The following is a 14447-nucleotide window of genomic DNA, read 5'->3' on the forward strand; positions in this document are numbered from 1 at the left end:
ACCTTTAATGCGAAACGAGGTTTCTTGAGCAAAATGCTTTTTGTTTTTTAATTAAATGGGAAAACTCGATGTAAGCTAAGTAATTTAATTCTTTTATATGCAAGGCATTTGCTTAAACTACTGTCTTAAGATTTAATTTGACTTTTTTAAAAATATCAAAAATTGTATTTTTAATTCCATTTTCATACGAATGCAATTTGTTTTGCGGTTATGGTGAATTGTTAAAACGATATCACTTTAATCGGCGCATAGTACACGCGTTTTATTTATTTATTATTGGCGTTCAATGGGCGAAATGAGCTTTTGTCGCCCGATTGAATCGAATGTCAATTTTGCGGTCGGAAAGGCTGTCATTAATTTTCAATTTCAACTTGTTACGTGTATGCAATTAAATGTTGACATTCGAGTGCATCATTTGTCAAGGCGCGGTGCCTTAACCCCCCGCAAGCCAGCAAGCCACGAGTTTAGGGTTAATCGGTCGCCGACACGTTCGAATTTCATTTAGTTAATTCCGCAAAGGGTTAAAGTCCATCTTTGGGGGTTGTTCATGTTTCAGCCCATGGAATAAAATGGGAAAGCTAACAACGAAACGTGACTGAAAATGTGGAATGTGGGCATATTTTCCCGACTACTACTGACTTTTCCCGACTGCCATCGATTGTGAACTCATCCCCAGGTAGGAAAACACGCACAATGTCTGAATTCCAACTAAAAAGTGTTTTCGAAAAAAGCAAGTTGGGCTGTGTAAATAATTAAAGAGCTTTTCGCTTATGTTGACTTTAATGTAGCCATTTTCCACTCAGCGCCTTGCTACTTGCTTATGCGTTTCATTTTCTTGATCTTTGGACAATTTAAAGATTTATGCCATTTTATCATCTGCTGAATTGTTGACATCCTGCCCCATTGGTACTTTGTTGATTTCTGCGCAGGAGAATGCAAAATGAAACTGAATAATAATCCGGGGCAAATGGAATTGCCGGACGGGTAGAAAGAAGGGAAAACTTACGGAATAAGGGAATGGGAATATGGAAAAATTCGTGAATCGCTTTTGACAATTTAAAACTCGGAGGGGGGTTTCCGCTTCCTTTCGACGAAAGGGGTTGTATAACCAGATTGCGTATACGCAGCGTTTTCCACAAATAATAAATGCACAAATAAAGCAACAGGCCCGGCAAACCGAAGGCCAGACCACAGGATATGGCCACTGTTTGGGGGCCCTCTAAAACTTCATACTATTCCCTTGATTTTCCACCCGGCTTTCCACCATTTCCTTGCATTTCCCCCGATGGCTCGTGGCTTTGTTTTGACCGCAACCTTCATTCAACTGCCGTATGCCACGTATGCCACCGACAGTTAATAGCCCCCCCTTTCGTATAACAAGTAGGAGAATTATTATACATGAAATGGGTTTGGCGTGCGGAAATTATAAAGCGAAATATAAAGTATCCCTGCCAATTAGCCCCATTAAAATGCGCCATTAGAAATTATTTAAGTGCCCATCATCAAGAGTTGAATTATGCATTTGCCTCGCGTTCTGTAACTGATATTTTTTCTTGTCTTTTCAGGTAAGTTGTTTCAATACAATGGCCAACATAAATTTATAATGGTATGATATACATGAATATGAAACATGAAACATTAAAATCTACAAAAATGAAACTCTAACTACTAACTAACAAAAAGAAGTAAATTGCAATTTAAACATTATATTTAATTTTCAAGAATTTTAAAGGTGACTACACAGGAGTTTTTCCCAGCAGGCAATCAATTAATGAGTATCCTTCTCGCTCCGCGAAATTAATTAATTTCCGTTGATACTCCCACCCACTCCACAAACATTCATTTCATTTGCGTTTTTTTCCCCTCTATTCAAAGTAGCGGGGTGGGGGAAAAACAATAAAATGGCCGCAGAAAAGTGTAAATCATATAACATCAATTTTCATTAGATCTCTGACAGGCGGATGGGCATTTTTCGGGACTTTGGTGGCCATTTAGTTGATTTGACTACAGACAAAGGCATCGTAAATATGGAAATACACTGAATTCTAGTAAAAACTAAATAAGTCTGTAGTTTAGGTTCTTATTTTCTATCAATAATTTACAATAATTACTGAACAAGTCGTAAAACTCAAAAAATATATTTATAATAATATATAAAAGTTATATTTATTTATATTATATAATTTATTATATTATATATTATATTGATTTATTTAATTTAATTTTTAATTTTTTTTTTGCCTTATTCCATTCAATTCAGAGGTTTTTGAAACGGTATGCAATAATTTAAAATACATTTTATTCGCTCCTGTGAAAATATAATAATTGCAAGTCCCCATTTGGTATTTTACGCATTACCACAGCCATTAATTTTGATCATTTCCCAAGACCACGACCCTGGGTTTTCTTTTTTCTGTTTTTTTTTTTTTTTTCTAAATTTTGTTTTGTCTTGGGTGAGGGGCACAAGAAAATTAATTGCATACAAATAGGCGTCAGCAGTTGGGTTCTAGGTAAATAAATTAGTTTTAGGGGCTGTTGCGGAGATGTACTGCTTTTGAGGGGTAGCGGTGGGGGGAGGTGCGGGGGCTGGCTGCGACCATCAGGTGGGTGGTGGGTGGGTGGTTGGTTTTTCCGGCACATGCCGAAAAGCGACAGGCAAACAACAACAAGTTAAAGCTTTAACGGATGCGACCGCATTGGTGGGAAAATGCGGCGAAAGCAGCTGGGAAATGGGCGGTGAATGTAAGTGAGTACGCACTTGGAAAATCCTCTCGGGCAGATGCGCCTGGGAAAATGTCATCAAGTGGCAAAGAGCGCGCCAAGATAAGCTAACTGAATATGCCATGAGGTGAAAGCTAAAGTAAGAAATGATATTGATTGACAGTGAAAACTCCGTATATGGGATATGTAGAGCACTTTAAGTGGATAATTCATACGAAATAGAACACATTCTATGGAAATGCTTACATTTAACGGCTATTTTGGCCGCTCAATTTTCCGCGCTTGCCAATTAGCTGGCACTCTACTTGCGCAGGTTTTTTGCAATTTCGCAGTTTCAGGAAAGTGCAACAAAGTTTTTCCATCACGCTTTAGAGCATTTCGAGTTCGTTAAACTTTGTTTTGAAGTTTGCGCCTGACTTTTGTGTCAATGTCGCCAATGCTGAGATTAAAGAGCAGCTGAACTGAGACATGAAAATGAAAATGAAACTGACACTGATACTGATTCAGATACAGATACAGATACTGAACGCTGTGGAACGAGAGAAACGAAGATGGAAATGCCGGAATGTCTCCGTCATCGCTCGCCCCATTTTCCTCATTTATTTCATTTCATTCCATTTCAATTTCGCGCTCATTTCATGCATATGATTTTAATTTTAGCTAAACAGATGTATGTGTGCAAGGACATTGGCTGGGTTTTCCTTGGCCCTGCCCAGATTTTACCGCCCCTCCTTGGATTTTCTCGCACATTTTGCTTGGCTTGTAATTGAATTCGTTCTGTCGAGAAGTGAAAATGGAATTGCCAGCCCGGCAAAATGACTGTATCTGCTCATATATCAGCCAGCTTATACACTGCGAACAAGCATGAGTGGGTTGTTACAATTTTGAAATAGAAGTTTTGAAGTCCTATTTATTATTATTTGCCATTATTTTCATATTGAAAGAATTATTATCAAAGAATTGATGAATTGGCTAGGGAATTTGCTTGCCTTTCTCGCTGTGCACGTCTATTTATCCGCCTGCGTGTGAGCGGACATATGGACTCCCAGTGACAGCTGTCAAGCGGCAGGTGGACCCGCTCGACCCGCTCCGCAACCCAAGAACCCAAGTCAACCAACGAAGTTGGAAGCCAACAAATCATAAATGCCATTGCAAGGAGCAGCACAGATGGTGTGGTCAGGAGAAGGTCGGTGAAGTGGAGGAGCGGGGAAGGTGGGGGGCAGTAAGAAAAGTGGCGAAAGGAGCAGCAAGGACATCGTGTTGTTGTGGCAAACTGTTGCACAAAATACCATTGCACACTTTTGCGGACAGGTGTCCAATTCCGGCGGAATGTCGGAATCCGGACAATTCGCAAGTCCAAAGTAGCGGGGCAAAATATAATTACCCAAAACGGAGTAGTGAGAGTTTTTGGGTGGTTTTTCAGAATAGTACATCTACAAAGTACATATACTTACGAACAATCAGTTCTTGCTAAGGATTTCCCTTCCCTTATTTCTGCCAGTGTCCTTTTGTGATGGAAACAGGACAACATCTTGAGAGCCGTTCCCCTAGTTGAGCAGCTAGCAGGATAATCAAGCTTAGCCAGGAGCGGGAAGAATTTACGACTGTTGACAATGTGTACGAAAGTTGCGTCACTTTTTACAGCTGCCCAGAAATGAAACGACGTGTGAAAGTTACGGACAGGGGGAGGATGGGGTGGCATGTTTACACGGGGAGTGGGATTCTGAGGCATCCGGAGCTCCGGGACCCGCACTAAATTTATGCAGACTGCTTGGGAATTTACAACTATTTTTATGAAGCCAAGCGGGTGTCCTTGGACAGAACTCGAACAACTTTACGACAGCAACACGCCCGAATATCCTGAAAGGATAACTAGAACAGGAGCCCACACATGTACAGCACACATATAGAACTTGAAAACGAGCGGGAACTATTGGTTTTCGACCCAAAAAGGATTAGGAAATTGATTTCGAAATCAATCAATGCAGAATAAGCAGGAAATATTTCGTCGGCTGGCAATTTTATTAAAACTTTTATACCACTTCGTACCAATTTGTTTTCGTTCGAAGAAAACCGAACAATTTAAGTAAGTTCAAATGCAAAAAAAGTTAAACTATATATTTATTTAAATAACACATAAAGCAATTGATTCTAACACTTGAGAGCAACTTGCAAATCGCCTCAGTCACTTGTTTATTTAATTTTCTGAATTCATTTATTTAATTTCTCCTGCCCTGTTAAATTTCATCATATTTTCTGTGATTTTCGCTTCGTATTCGCCATAAAAACGATTGGATCGCCCATAAAAAAAATACCACATCGGCAAATAAAAACCAGTACTGGAATATGGTTTTCTGGCATAAAAAGTGGTTTAAGAAGCTCTCGGCCACTCGCAAACTGCCCTCTGCCAATCCCCAAAAATTTGTACACATTTAGACACGCATGCAAATGGCAAATTCGCCAGTTCGTCAAATTAAGCCATTTGTATGCCCGGCAGAGGCTCTTACTCCATTTTCATTTTCCCACACATTTCAACAGGCTTTCCAAAACACGAGAAACCTTGCACTCAAAGAAACTCTCTATGTTGTTCATCTCTAAGCTCTAATTAGAGTTTGATATTATTTTCCAGTGTAATGGTTGTTCTTATTTTGATAACCAGGCCATTTGTGGCAGCCTCTGGGTGACAAGATCCAGCCACATTATGATGAGGCCAAGTCGGAGTCGAAACATGTCACCATTTACCTCGTAAGGATGGACAATCTGCGGGAAAAAGCAGCTCGAACATTACCCCTTTATTATTAAGCTGAGAAAAATGTTATATGCTTTTTAATGGTCTAAGCATTTTGGCAATCAGTGGAATTAGAAGTATCTTTTTTTTGGGAAATGTGAAAATAAATATCGAAAACTTACTGCAGCGCCGTTGAGAAATTTTTCTAATCGAAGAGTGCATTTCAAGTGCTTCAACTTGAATAATGATGGTGCATCCATCCACTCAGAAATGTAGCAATCCAGCTGCGGTAGTCTCGGTTACTTTGGAAAATCCCTAAAATGCAGCTCAAAGCCGCTTTAATTGTGTTTCATGGGCCATGAGGGTTGGGCAAAAGGCCATTAATTTCGACCCAAAAACATGGCCATAGAAACATGGCCAGAAGAGAGCAGCTCGCATCAGCTCGATCTATTAATAGAGGGTGAAAGGGGTGAGGCTTGGGTTATTGATTTTCAGTCAGCCACAAACAAATGTGGTTTACCTGGCTAAAAAACAAAAAAAAAGAGAAAAAAACAAAGGAACGGAACGGAAAGAGATGGAAAATGATTGCCTCGTGTGTGGGTTTGCGCACTAAAATAGACCAATGGTGAGGGGAAAATGTGTGGGCGGGGGCAGGTGTTAATTTTAAATTATTGACCAAAATGCCGGGCTTACCTTCTCAATTAAGAAACCGTTAAAAGGTAAATCCATCAAACAACAAACGCATGGCAATGCATTTAATTGCACATTAAGTGACATTAACTATTTCATTAAATAATTAAAACTAAATAATGCACGGAGCGCCGACTAAAGATATGCAACGTTAATTATACATTCAGGGTCGGCTTGCCAACATAACGGAGTCCTTGGGGCTCGCCTAATAGATTAATTCAATAATAATTATGATAGTTAGCTGGCGCAGATTTCAATAGGAGAGACACGCTAACTACATACTAGTTAGCAGTACATATAATATATTCCATTAATCCGTGGTCTTGTCTGCGGAATTGCGTGCAGTAAAATGTTCCAAAAAGTATGTACGCGTACATATAATCACTTTGTTTGCGGTGCGGTGTTGTTGTTGTTGTTGAAGGTCCAACTAACCCATGACCCCGTGCCACGCTTACCTGTCAACGCATTGAGTGCATGGCATTCTGACCCCAAGACGTGCAAAGGAAAATTGCCGGAAAAGCGGCAGGGTAAATAAATGACGCGTTGGCAAATATTGGTAATGAGTTAGTATTTTATAGCTAAGAAACGGGGAGCACTCAGATTTGAAACGGCCAAAATATAGATAATTACATTTTCCCTTTAAGCTGTAAATTGCTTTGAAATTTGGGATCAGTGGCAGAGAGTTGTTTAAAATATACCATAAATTTCATAAGTACACCTGCTGCCGACTCATTCCGTAAAATCCTTGCTAAGTCCGCCTAATTCTTCGTATCCCCGGAATCGTTTTTATTCGAATTCTCTTAAATGTGGCAGAGATTAGCCGGGGCTAAATCCACTGATGATGAACAGTTGTAAATGTCGCAATCGCTGTCAAATTGCTGGGGAAACCGAAAGATTGATGATGTTGACTGAGAGAAGGGCGGGTGATAAAGGGAATAATTAGCCCAGCTGAATGTTATTCAACCTCTTTTTCCCCGGAATTCGGGACATGCCGCAGTCGTCCTATTGAACTGAAGCCAAGTCGGCGGGGATAGCCTGGAAAATTGATCCTTATTGTATTGGAGGCGGCTTTTTGGGTCTTGCATTTGATTGATGCATAGACGAGGCGCGGTGCTAATTGATTGATTGATTGACATCGATTGAAATGCCAGCATAATTGGAGTCACCTTACCAGGAATTTCGAAATTCGGCGACAAATATGCCGGGCGAGAATGAAAATCTCAGTGGGTGTCGTCTCTGGCCGAAAGACGAAAGGTTATAGAGACACAAACACACACTGAGTGGCACAATTAGGACGCAATTCAAACAGCCGGCAGACATGTCAAAAGTTCCTTTATTGGTTTAGCACATTCAGGAAATGGCAAAGGCAATGCCAGCAAAATAACACAACAAAACAGGACAGGAAAAAAAGGAAGGAAATCCTGGCAAAAAAAACAAAACTAGAACTGCACTGAAGTTGAGGGTGTATTCAAAGATGGGCCAAGTAGACAATTTGAGAAATTGTTAATAAATCTACATCTAGTTTACAGATGCAGTTTTAGATATGTAGATAACAGAATTTCACACTACTGAAAACATTATTAACATTCTATTGCAGGGTATTGAAAATTTCCCAAAATTTTCCAAAAATAAAAAGTACGGAATAACCGACATGAACAAACAAGGAGTAATTGTATGCCCGTCTCTTTCCACGCCCACATAGCCGTCTCTTTCTTCTGGGTGGTTTATGGGCGAAACACATTTATTCGTATTATTCGTGTGCATGAGCGTACGTACGTATAATATACATGAGTCACGTCGAGCATATCAACATCAATGGTCACAAAGCGCATCATATCTATATACATAAGTACAGTTTGTCCTCGGGGAAACGGACAGGTTGGGATGTACATTAAATGAAGCAATGCAATAAATAACTTCGGTCTAACTTTATTTGAGATTATGCCAGCAATTTAAGGCACTAATGTTTTTGACGACTCCAAATCAGGGGAAATTTTGAAGTTATCGAAGAAGTTTTTACACTGCAGTTGCCTTTTGGCAACCACTGTCTCTAGTCCCCTCTCGCTTCCACCTTTGTCTCTTTCTAACGCTCCTTTATTTGCCAGAAGACGAATGTCACCATCACGCATATTTCTCGTTTCTTTTTCTTACTCCTGTCGTTTCGATGGAGAAATGAAGGAGCAACAATGTTTCTCATACTCACACACATTCTATTTCCAAGGATATGTGTGCACAGGTGTACGCATTATAGAGAACTGAAAGACTTGAGAACAATATAGGTGGTTCCTAAATTTATGCGCCACATAGTACGCCGTATTGCTTTCAAGATGATAAAATTTTGAAGCGTATTGTGCATTCAAAGGGAGATCGCCAGAAACTCGACTATAAGGTACCTGTTACTTGGATGGTGGGCGCGACCGCTGGGTCATAACCACTTTTTATGCGCTCGAATCGCTGATGGACTTCGGTGGTGGTCGAGGTCTCCGATTCGGATTGGCAATGGGATACAATGAGCACTGCAAATGGAAAGGGACTCGGAATGGGGCAGCTTGATGGCTTTTGGCTTTTGCCTTTTGCTTGCCTGGTCCTTCAACTTGTTGCTTTTTTATTGCAGCCCCGTGCGACGAGGGTGGGCATGAGTTCATTTCTGGGCGTAACTTCAACCCGTCACCCTTGGAGCAACAACAATAGCAATCAAGCTAACCGATTCAGTGCACTCGAATGGTGCCGTTAAATTAAAGTCCTGCCCCTTCCATCCGAATTTTGTTGCTGCCAGACCAGACCACAAATAAATTGAAAGTGCTTTTGAATATTTTTCATGCAATTACCATAGCCGGGAATATATTAAATTGCCGATCCGAGGATCAACGGAGAGTGTTGGAAAAAAAAAAGTTGAATAAGTGGATTCCCAATCGGCTTCCAGTCTAACCCCTGTTGCGCCTGCGCTGGGCGCGCCTGCGGGCGGCGCGACGCCTCCTGCGTGCGGCACGACGCCTCCTGCGAGCGGCTTTCTTCCTCCTGGCGGCAGCCTTCTTCTTGGAGGAGCTGCTGGAGCTGGAGGACGAGCTGCTGGAACTGGTGGACGAATCGCTGCTGCTGCTGCTGGCCTCGGTGGTGTCCGAGGTGGAGGAGGAGGACGAGGCGGTCGAAGTGCTACTGCCCGCCACGGTGGTGGACTCGGTGCTGGTGTTGGTTTCCGTGGAACTGCCCGTGCCCGAAGTGCTGTACAGGGCACAGATCAGTACGACTGCGAATAGCAGCCAGTGGAGCTTCATATTGAGTCAGAGTTAATCGAAAGACTGGATGGTCTAGTCCAGGCTCCGTTTACCCTATTTATAGGTGCCAATGGGCCTCTCTGCGTCATTGAGGCCTAACAATGTTAACAAAACAACATACGTTAGAGCAAATTCGGATTTTGTTGTTTGTTTTTATGTGGTGACACTCGCTCTTTAACAGCTATTTGCACAAATGCCGACTATTTGCCCGGCCAAAAGTCGCAATTATATTAAGCAAGCATGCGCCAACATATTTCGCATTGCCCGCGTACTATTTACTAATTTTGTTCTGCGGGGAATCTTCATTAATCGATTTCCCAGCCATATTCATTGATCGAATTTCATTGTGCACAGGTGAACATCTGCCAGTGTTGGGTCTGACTTAAAACAAAGGGGTGTTGTCAAACAGAAAGGCCAATTCACGCGGCATTGAATGTGAACTTTGTTTGTTATATATTAGAAGAATGAAACGTTTCGAGGTGCCAGCACATATGTTTTAAAGTACTTTTTGAAGACTAAATATTTGTCTTTAATTATTTAAATGCACAAACAACCCCCTGATCAAGTTAACGGAGTTCCAATTGAAGCCAATCAATATATAATCTCGAAATCGTTCTAAAAACTATCGACAAAATATTTCAGAAACATAAAAGTCACTTAAGCTGATGAAAAAAATGAGACTCATTCAACTTTATGTGAACAATTCAGTAAGCTTGCTATTTTTTGCCAGATTTAAAAAATACTCTGAAGTAAACAATTAAATATTTAGCTATAGCTCTTAGCAGTTTCGTTCGCTTGTTTGTTTTCTGTGCAAATGTATGCGCTTGTAGTAATTGTTCCTTCCAAAAACGGAAATGAAAACATGAGTGAAATAGGAAAATGGCACTGGATATTCCCACTGCAACTTTAACTTGAACGATAACGAGCTGTGGTTGCTGGGGCTGCTGAGGCTGCTGGCTTTCCATCAATTAGAATCAATCAATCAACGTGCATAATTAAACTGCTCATTAGGCCCAAAGTAACGCCGGCAATCCACAGGCGGTCTCAGATTCCACAGACGGCTCGAAAACCAAGTGAACTGGCCACATGGCACCGCCTGGATAAATCAAACTAACTCCCACTTCCAAGCCCACACCATATGGGTCCACGTGTCGCATTTTCCTGCCCATGCAAGTTGGTTTTCATCCTCGTATTTGCGTATTTAATTGGCCCAAACAAACGCGCGCACACTACAGAGGGAAATTTCTGGCTTGCAATGCAGCTGCCTGTCAGTATTTTGCGAATTTGTTTGGCAAATTACTTTGGCAATCATTTTCGCAAATATTAAAAATAATTCTTAACTAAATAAAAACACGATTTATGTCTCATTACTATTTAAGTGAAACTTACCAACTGTAGGGTAGGGTATTTATTCGATTCAAGTCCTTGGACTTCGCCTTGGATCTTTGTTCATTAATTCAGTGGGCGCAGGACATTTTGCCCATTTTGGTTGGGGGGCAGCTCAGCGATGTCCCATTGCCCCATTCCATCATTCCCATATCGACCTTTATGTCACGGCGGTGCGTCCGCAGCAAGTCAGTGTTTTTATTGTGATCCATTGTGAGGGACTTGCCAGCAAAATTAATGGCATTCGCTTGTTGGTTGTTTTCTTTTTATTGTATATATATATATACATTTTTTTTTTTTCGCAAGAGTAACAGGAACTGGATTTGCTCGAATCAATCAATAAAATAACTCGACACGAGTTTGCGGAGTAACTTTGTATGAAGCATGAATACACATCAAAAATCGCAGATACATCATTCCAACCTTACAGGATTGTGTTATTTTGTATTGTATATTTTAATTATGGTCAGCATATCGTTGCATATATAAATTTGACCGATAAAACATTCAATTCTTCACAGTACTAAACTACTGTATTCGGTCTATTGTAACGAATTTGTGTATACTGCCCCTGGGTATTGGAAGTCGCATATCAAGACCCAAGACCCAAACACACACACACATACACGCGGTCGAGAGGGCAAAGGTCGGTGGGGAATTTCGAGGATGTGGCAAAAGGATACGCAGGATGTGGGCCATCGATGCTCCAATGCGTATGGCTGCATCCCCGGAGCAGATCTCGAATTATTTGCCATCAAAACGCTATTGATTTATTAATGCCGGTCATCATTCGACAAGTCGAGGAAGTTTCCCGAGTGGAAATGCCCTCCCGCATCATACACATTAATTTTGCAAATGTCTCAATAAAAATCAATAACAAATATACGTATATTCTGCTTTATGGCTCAATCGGGCGTACTGTGTAGCAAAAAAGCTCGTTTGCTGGCAAAAAATGATTGAGGACTTGTCTTTCGATTTGTTGAAATTGCAGAATGTGTTCTCTTGATTTAGGCTATCGTTTTATCATTTTGTTGGCCAAAAAATTGTTGTGTTGATTTTAGATTTTCCCATGTACTTCATGTGTTGAAGTCGGCTGAAGATTATGTGGATTTTGAAGTTTCTCGGTTTTTTAGAATGGCTGCAAAAACTGTGAGTTTATTTCTTGCATATCCGAAGGGCCGCTTTTTAAGTTAGTCCGCAAACTATGCTTTAATTAAATGACAATAATTAATTGCGGAATGGCAACTCACAAGAGTTTTACTCGAGTGGAGTTTTATCTGCCTGTTTGCTCAGTGGTCTTCGTGCTCCAAATATTCTGGGCACCACCTGACGCCTCTTTTGTTATGGAATTTCGTGGCTGTTGTTTTCCGTTTTTCTCTTAATGTTTTTCCTCACACATACATACATATGTACACACATACACATGTGCGGTATCTATGCCAACAGCTTTTCGAATTTCCCCTTCACTTTTTTGGGCTGAAAAGTTTTTGCTTACGAGTATTTTGCCGCTTGCAAAATTTTCCTTTTGGGGCTTTTGCGGGTTTCCTCGAGTTCGGTTTTGTGCTAATGGATTTCAATGGAAACGCAACTTTCGAGGCCCAGAAAAGCCTTGACGAATAAATGTTTAATGCTCGTCTGCATTTGAATCAACTTATTAAAAAGGATTTCAGATTTCGCATTGACATTCAGATGATCATGAATAAAATACTTTTTTACTAATTATTTAAAATTATTAGCTGAATCGCTAAAGATGTTAAAAATAATATACAAGAACTTACACAATTATGCGCATCATATTTTTATTTATAAAGTACAGGCATTCCAAATGTTTAAACAATTGTGCAAAACAACTAGTTGCCAAATTTTGTTTGGCCAATAGCTGCTTCTTTGTCTGCGGTGACACCATTTGACTGAAGAGCAAAAATCCAGGTGCGAAATTTACTATAAAAGCTGGCTTTCGATTTCCAAGACAGCATCAGTAGCAAGGCATCCAGCATTTGCTCACCATGAAGATCACCCTGGTACTCGTACTCCTCGCCACCTTCCTCGGCTGTGTGATGATCCACCAGTCGGAGGCGGCCTCCACCACCACGACCACCTCCGCCACGGCGACCACCACTACTTCCGCCTCGGCCACCACCACTGCCTCCTCCTCGGACACCACCACTACTTCCTCCTCGGACACCACCACCACAGCCTCACCTTCAAGCTCCAAAAAAAAGAAGACTGTCACTCACTATAAGCGGAAGGTCAAGAAGCCAAAGAAGGTCAGGAAAATCAGGAGGAGGAGGGGTGTCAGGAGCCGCAATGGTCGCAGCAGCAGAAACCGCAGATCCGATGAATGAAAGATCCAGGACCAATAGGAAATCCACGCCACTCTCGATGCTGAACCCCAGAAACCAACTGTTTTCTTTTTTTGTTCTTAGTCCATAAGCTTAACTAATACTACAATAATTCTTTGACAAGTCAATTATAAAATCATAAAAAAAGATAAATGTGTTTGTGACTCTTTTAAGTTCCTCATTCCACAATGCAGTGATCACCGATTTTCGATTTCTTTTCAAAGGAAACATCGATACTAATCGATGATTTATGTGTGTAACATGATATTAACGTTACAGCCATATTTAAACATTATACAGCATTTGGTAACATCTAGCTTTTCAATGGCTATATAATGTGGTGTTAAGATCAATGCTGGACTTACCCTGAAATGTAAGCCATCTTCATAATAAAAATCATTATTGATTAAATATTTAATAATACATTTTTTCTTATATATCGGATCTATTCATTCTTAAATTGCCTTAAATCATTATGATTATAACAACTTTAATGACCTGATAGGCTTAATGAAATGGAATCACATTGAAACAAAATAAAATAAATATTAATTTTTTACTTTCGTTACTTATATAACGCACAACCATAATCACAATGGGTGCAATTTCCCTAAAAATGTAACAATTTTGTTGTATATTTTTTTTAATTTGCTTTATTAACGAACGATATTGCTAATCTTATAAACTATGAAAACAATTGGATCTACGGTTGTCATTGGATTTAAATTTGCGGATTTCCTATTGGTCCTGGTTCTCTCATTCATCGGATCTGCGGTTACTGCTGCTACGACCTCTGCGGCTCCTGACACCCCTCCTCCTCCTGATTTTCCTGACCTTCTTTGGCTTCTTGACCTTCCGCTTATAGTGAGTGACAGTCTTCTTTTTTTTGGAGCTTGAAGGTGAGGCTGTGGTGGTGGTGTCCGAGGAGGAAGTAGTGGTGGTGTCCGAGGAGGAAGCAGTGGTGGTGGCCGAGGCGGAAGTAGTGGTGGTCGCCGTGGCGGAGGTGGTCGTGGTGGTGGAGGCCGCCTCCGACTGGTGGATCATCACACAGCCGAGGATGGTGGCGAGGAGTACGAGTACCAGGGTGATCTTCATGGTGAGCAAATGCTGGATGCCTTGCTACTGATGCTGTCTTGGAGATCGAAGGCACGCTTTTATAGTAGACTTCTCTTCTGGGTTTATCCTCTTCGGCCAAACTGTGTCAGCCAAAGAAAAGAAGTTATTTTTGGCCAAACAAAAATTCGCTATTTTTCGTATTGGCACAATTGTTTAAACAGATCAAATTTGCACATGTACAAGAGGCAT

General features: G+C 40.8%; 3 protein-coding genes across 3 annotated transcripts; 1 reads left to right on the plus strand and 2 right to left on the minus strand.

The window, feature by feature from the left end:
• Positions 1-9063: 9063 nt before the first annotated feature.
• LOC117148080 (osteocalcin 2) lies at positions 9064-9424 on the minus strand. Its single transcript, XM_033315288.1, has one exon. It carries the CDS (start codon positions 9412-9414, stop codon positions 9064-9066), a length of 351 nt encoding a protein of 116 aa, XP_033171179.1. The 5' UTR covers positions 9415-9424.
• Positions 9425-12794: 3370 nt separating this feature from the next.
• On the plus strand, positions 12795-13190 carry LOC117148081 (protein new-glue 2). Its single transcript, XM_033315289.1, has one exon. It carries the CDS (start codon positions 12807-12809, stop codon positions 13143-13145), a length of 339 nt encoding a protein of 112 aa, XP_033171180.1. The 5' UTR covers positions 12795-12806; the 3' UTR covers positions 13146-13190.
• Positions 13191-13898: 708 nt separating this feature from the next.
• On the minus strand, positions 13899-14249 carry LOC117148083 (protein new-glue 2-like). Its single transcript, XM_033315291.1, has one exon. The coding sequence runs from the start codon at positions 14235-14237 to the stop codon at positions 13899-13901; it is 339 nt and encodes a 112-aa protein (XP_033171182.1). The 5' UTR covers positions 14238-14249.
• Between the last annotated feature and the right edge of the window lie 198 nt (positions 14250-14447).

The sequence above is a fragment of the Drosophila mauritiana genome, chromosome X, assembly GCF_004382145.1.
Source record: "Drosophila mauritiana strain mau12 chromosome X, ASM438214v1, whole genome shotgun sequence".
NCBI classification, from domain to species: Eukaryota; Metazoa; Arthropoda; class Insecta; order Diptera; family Drosophilidae; genus Drosophila; species Drosophila mauritiana.

Bases quoted from the DNA above. Each gene is read 5' to 3' on its own strand.
- LOC117148080 (XM_033315288.1), bottom strand. From the start codon at position 9,414: ATGAAGCTCCACTGGCTGCTATTCGCAGTCGTACTGATCTGTGCCCTG.
- LOC117148081 (XM_033315289.1), top strand. From the start codon at position 12,807: ATGAAGATCACCCTGGTACTCGTACTCCTCGCCACCTTCCTCGGCTGT.
- LOC117148083 (XM_033315291.1), bottom strand. From the start codon at position 14,237: ATGAAGATCACCCTGGTACTCGTACTCCTCGCCACCATCCTCGGCTGT.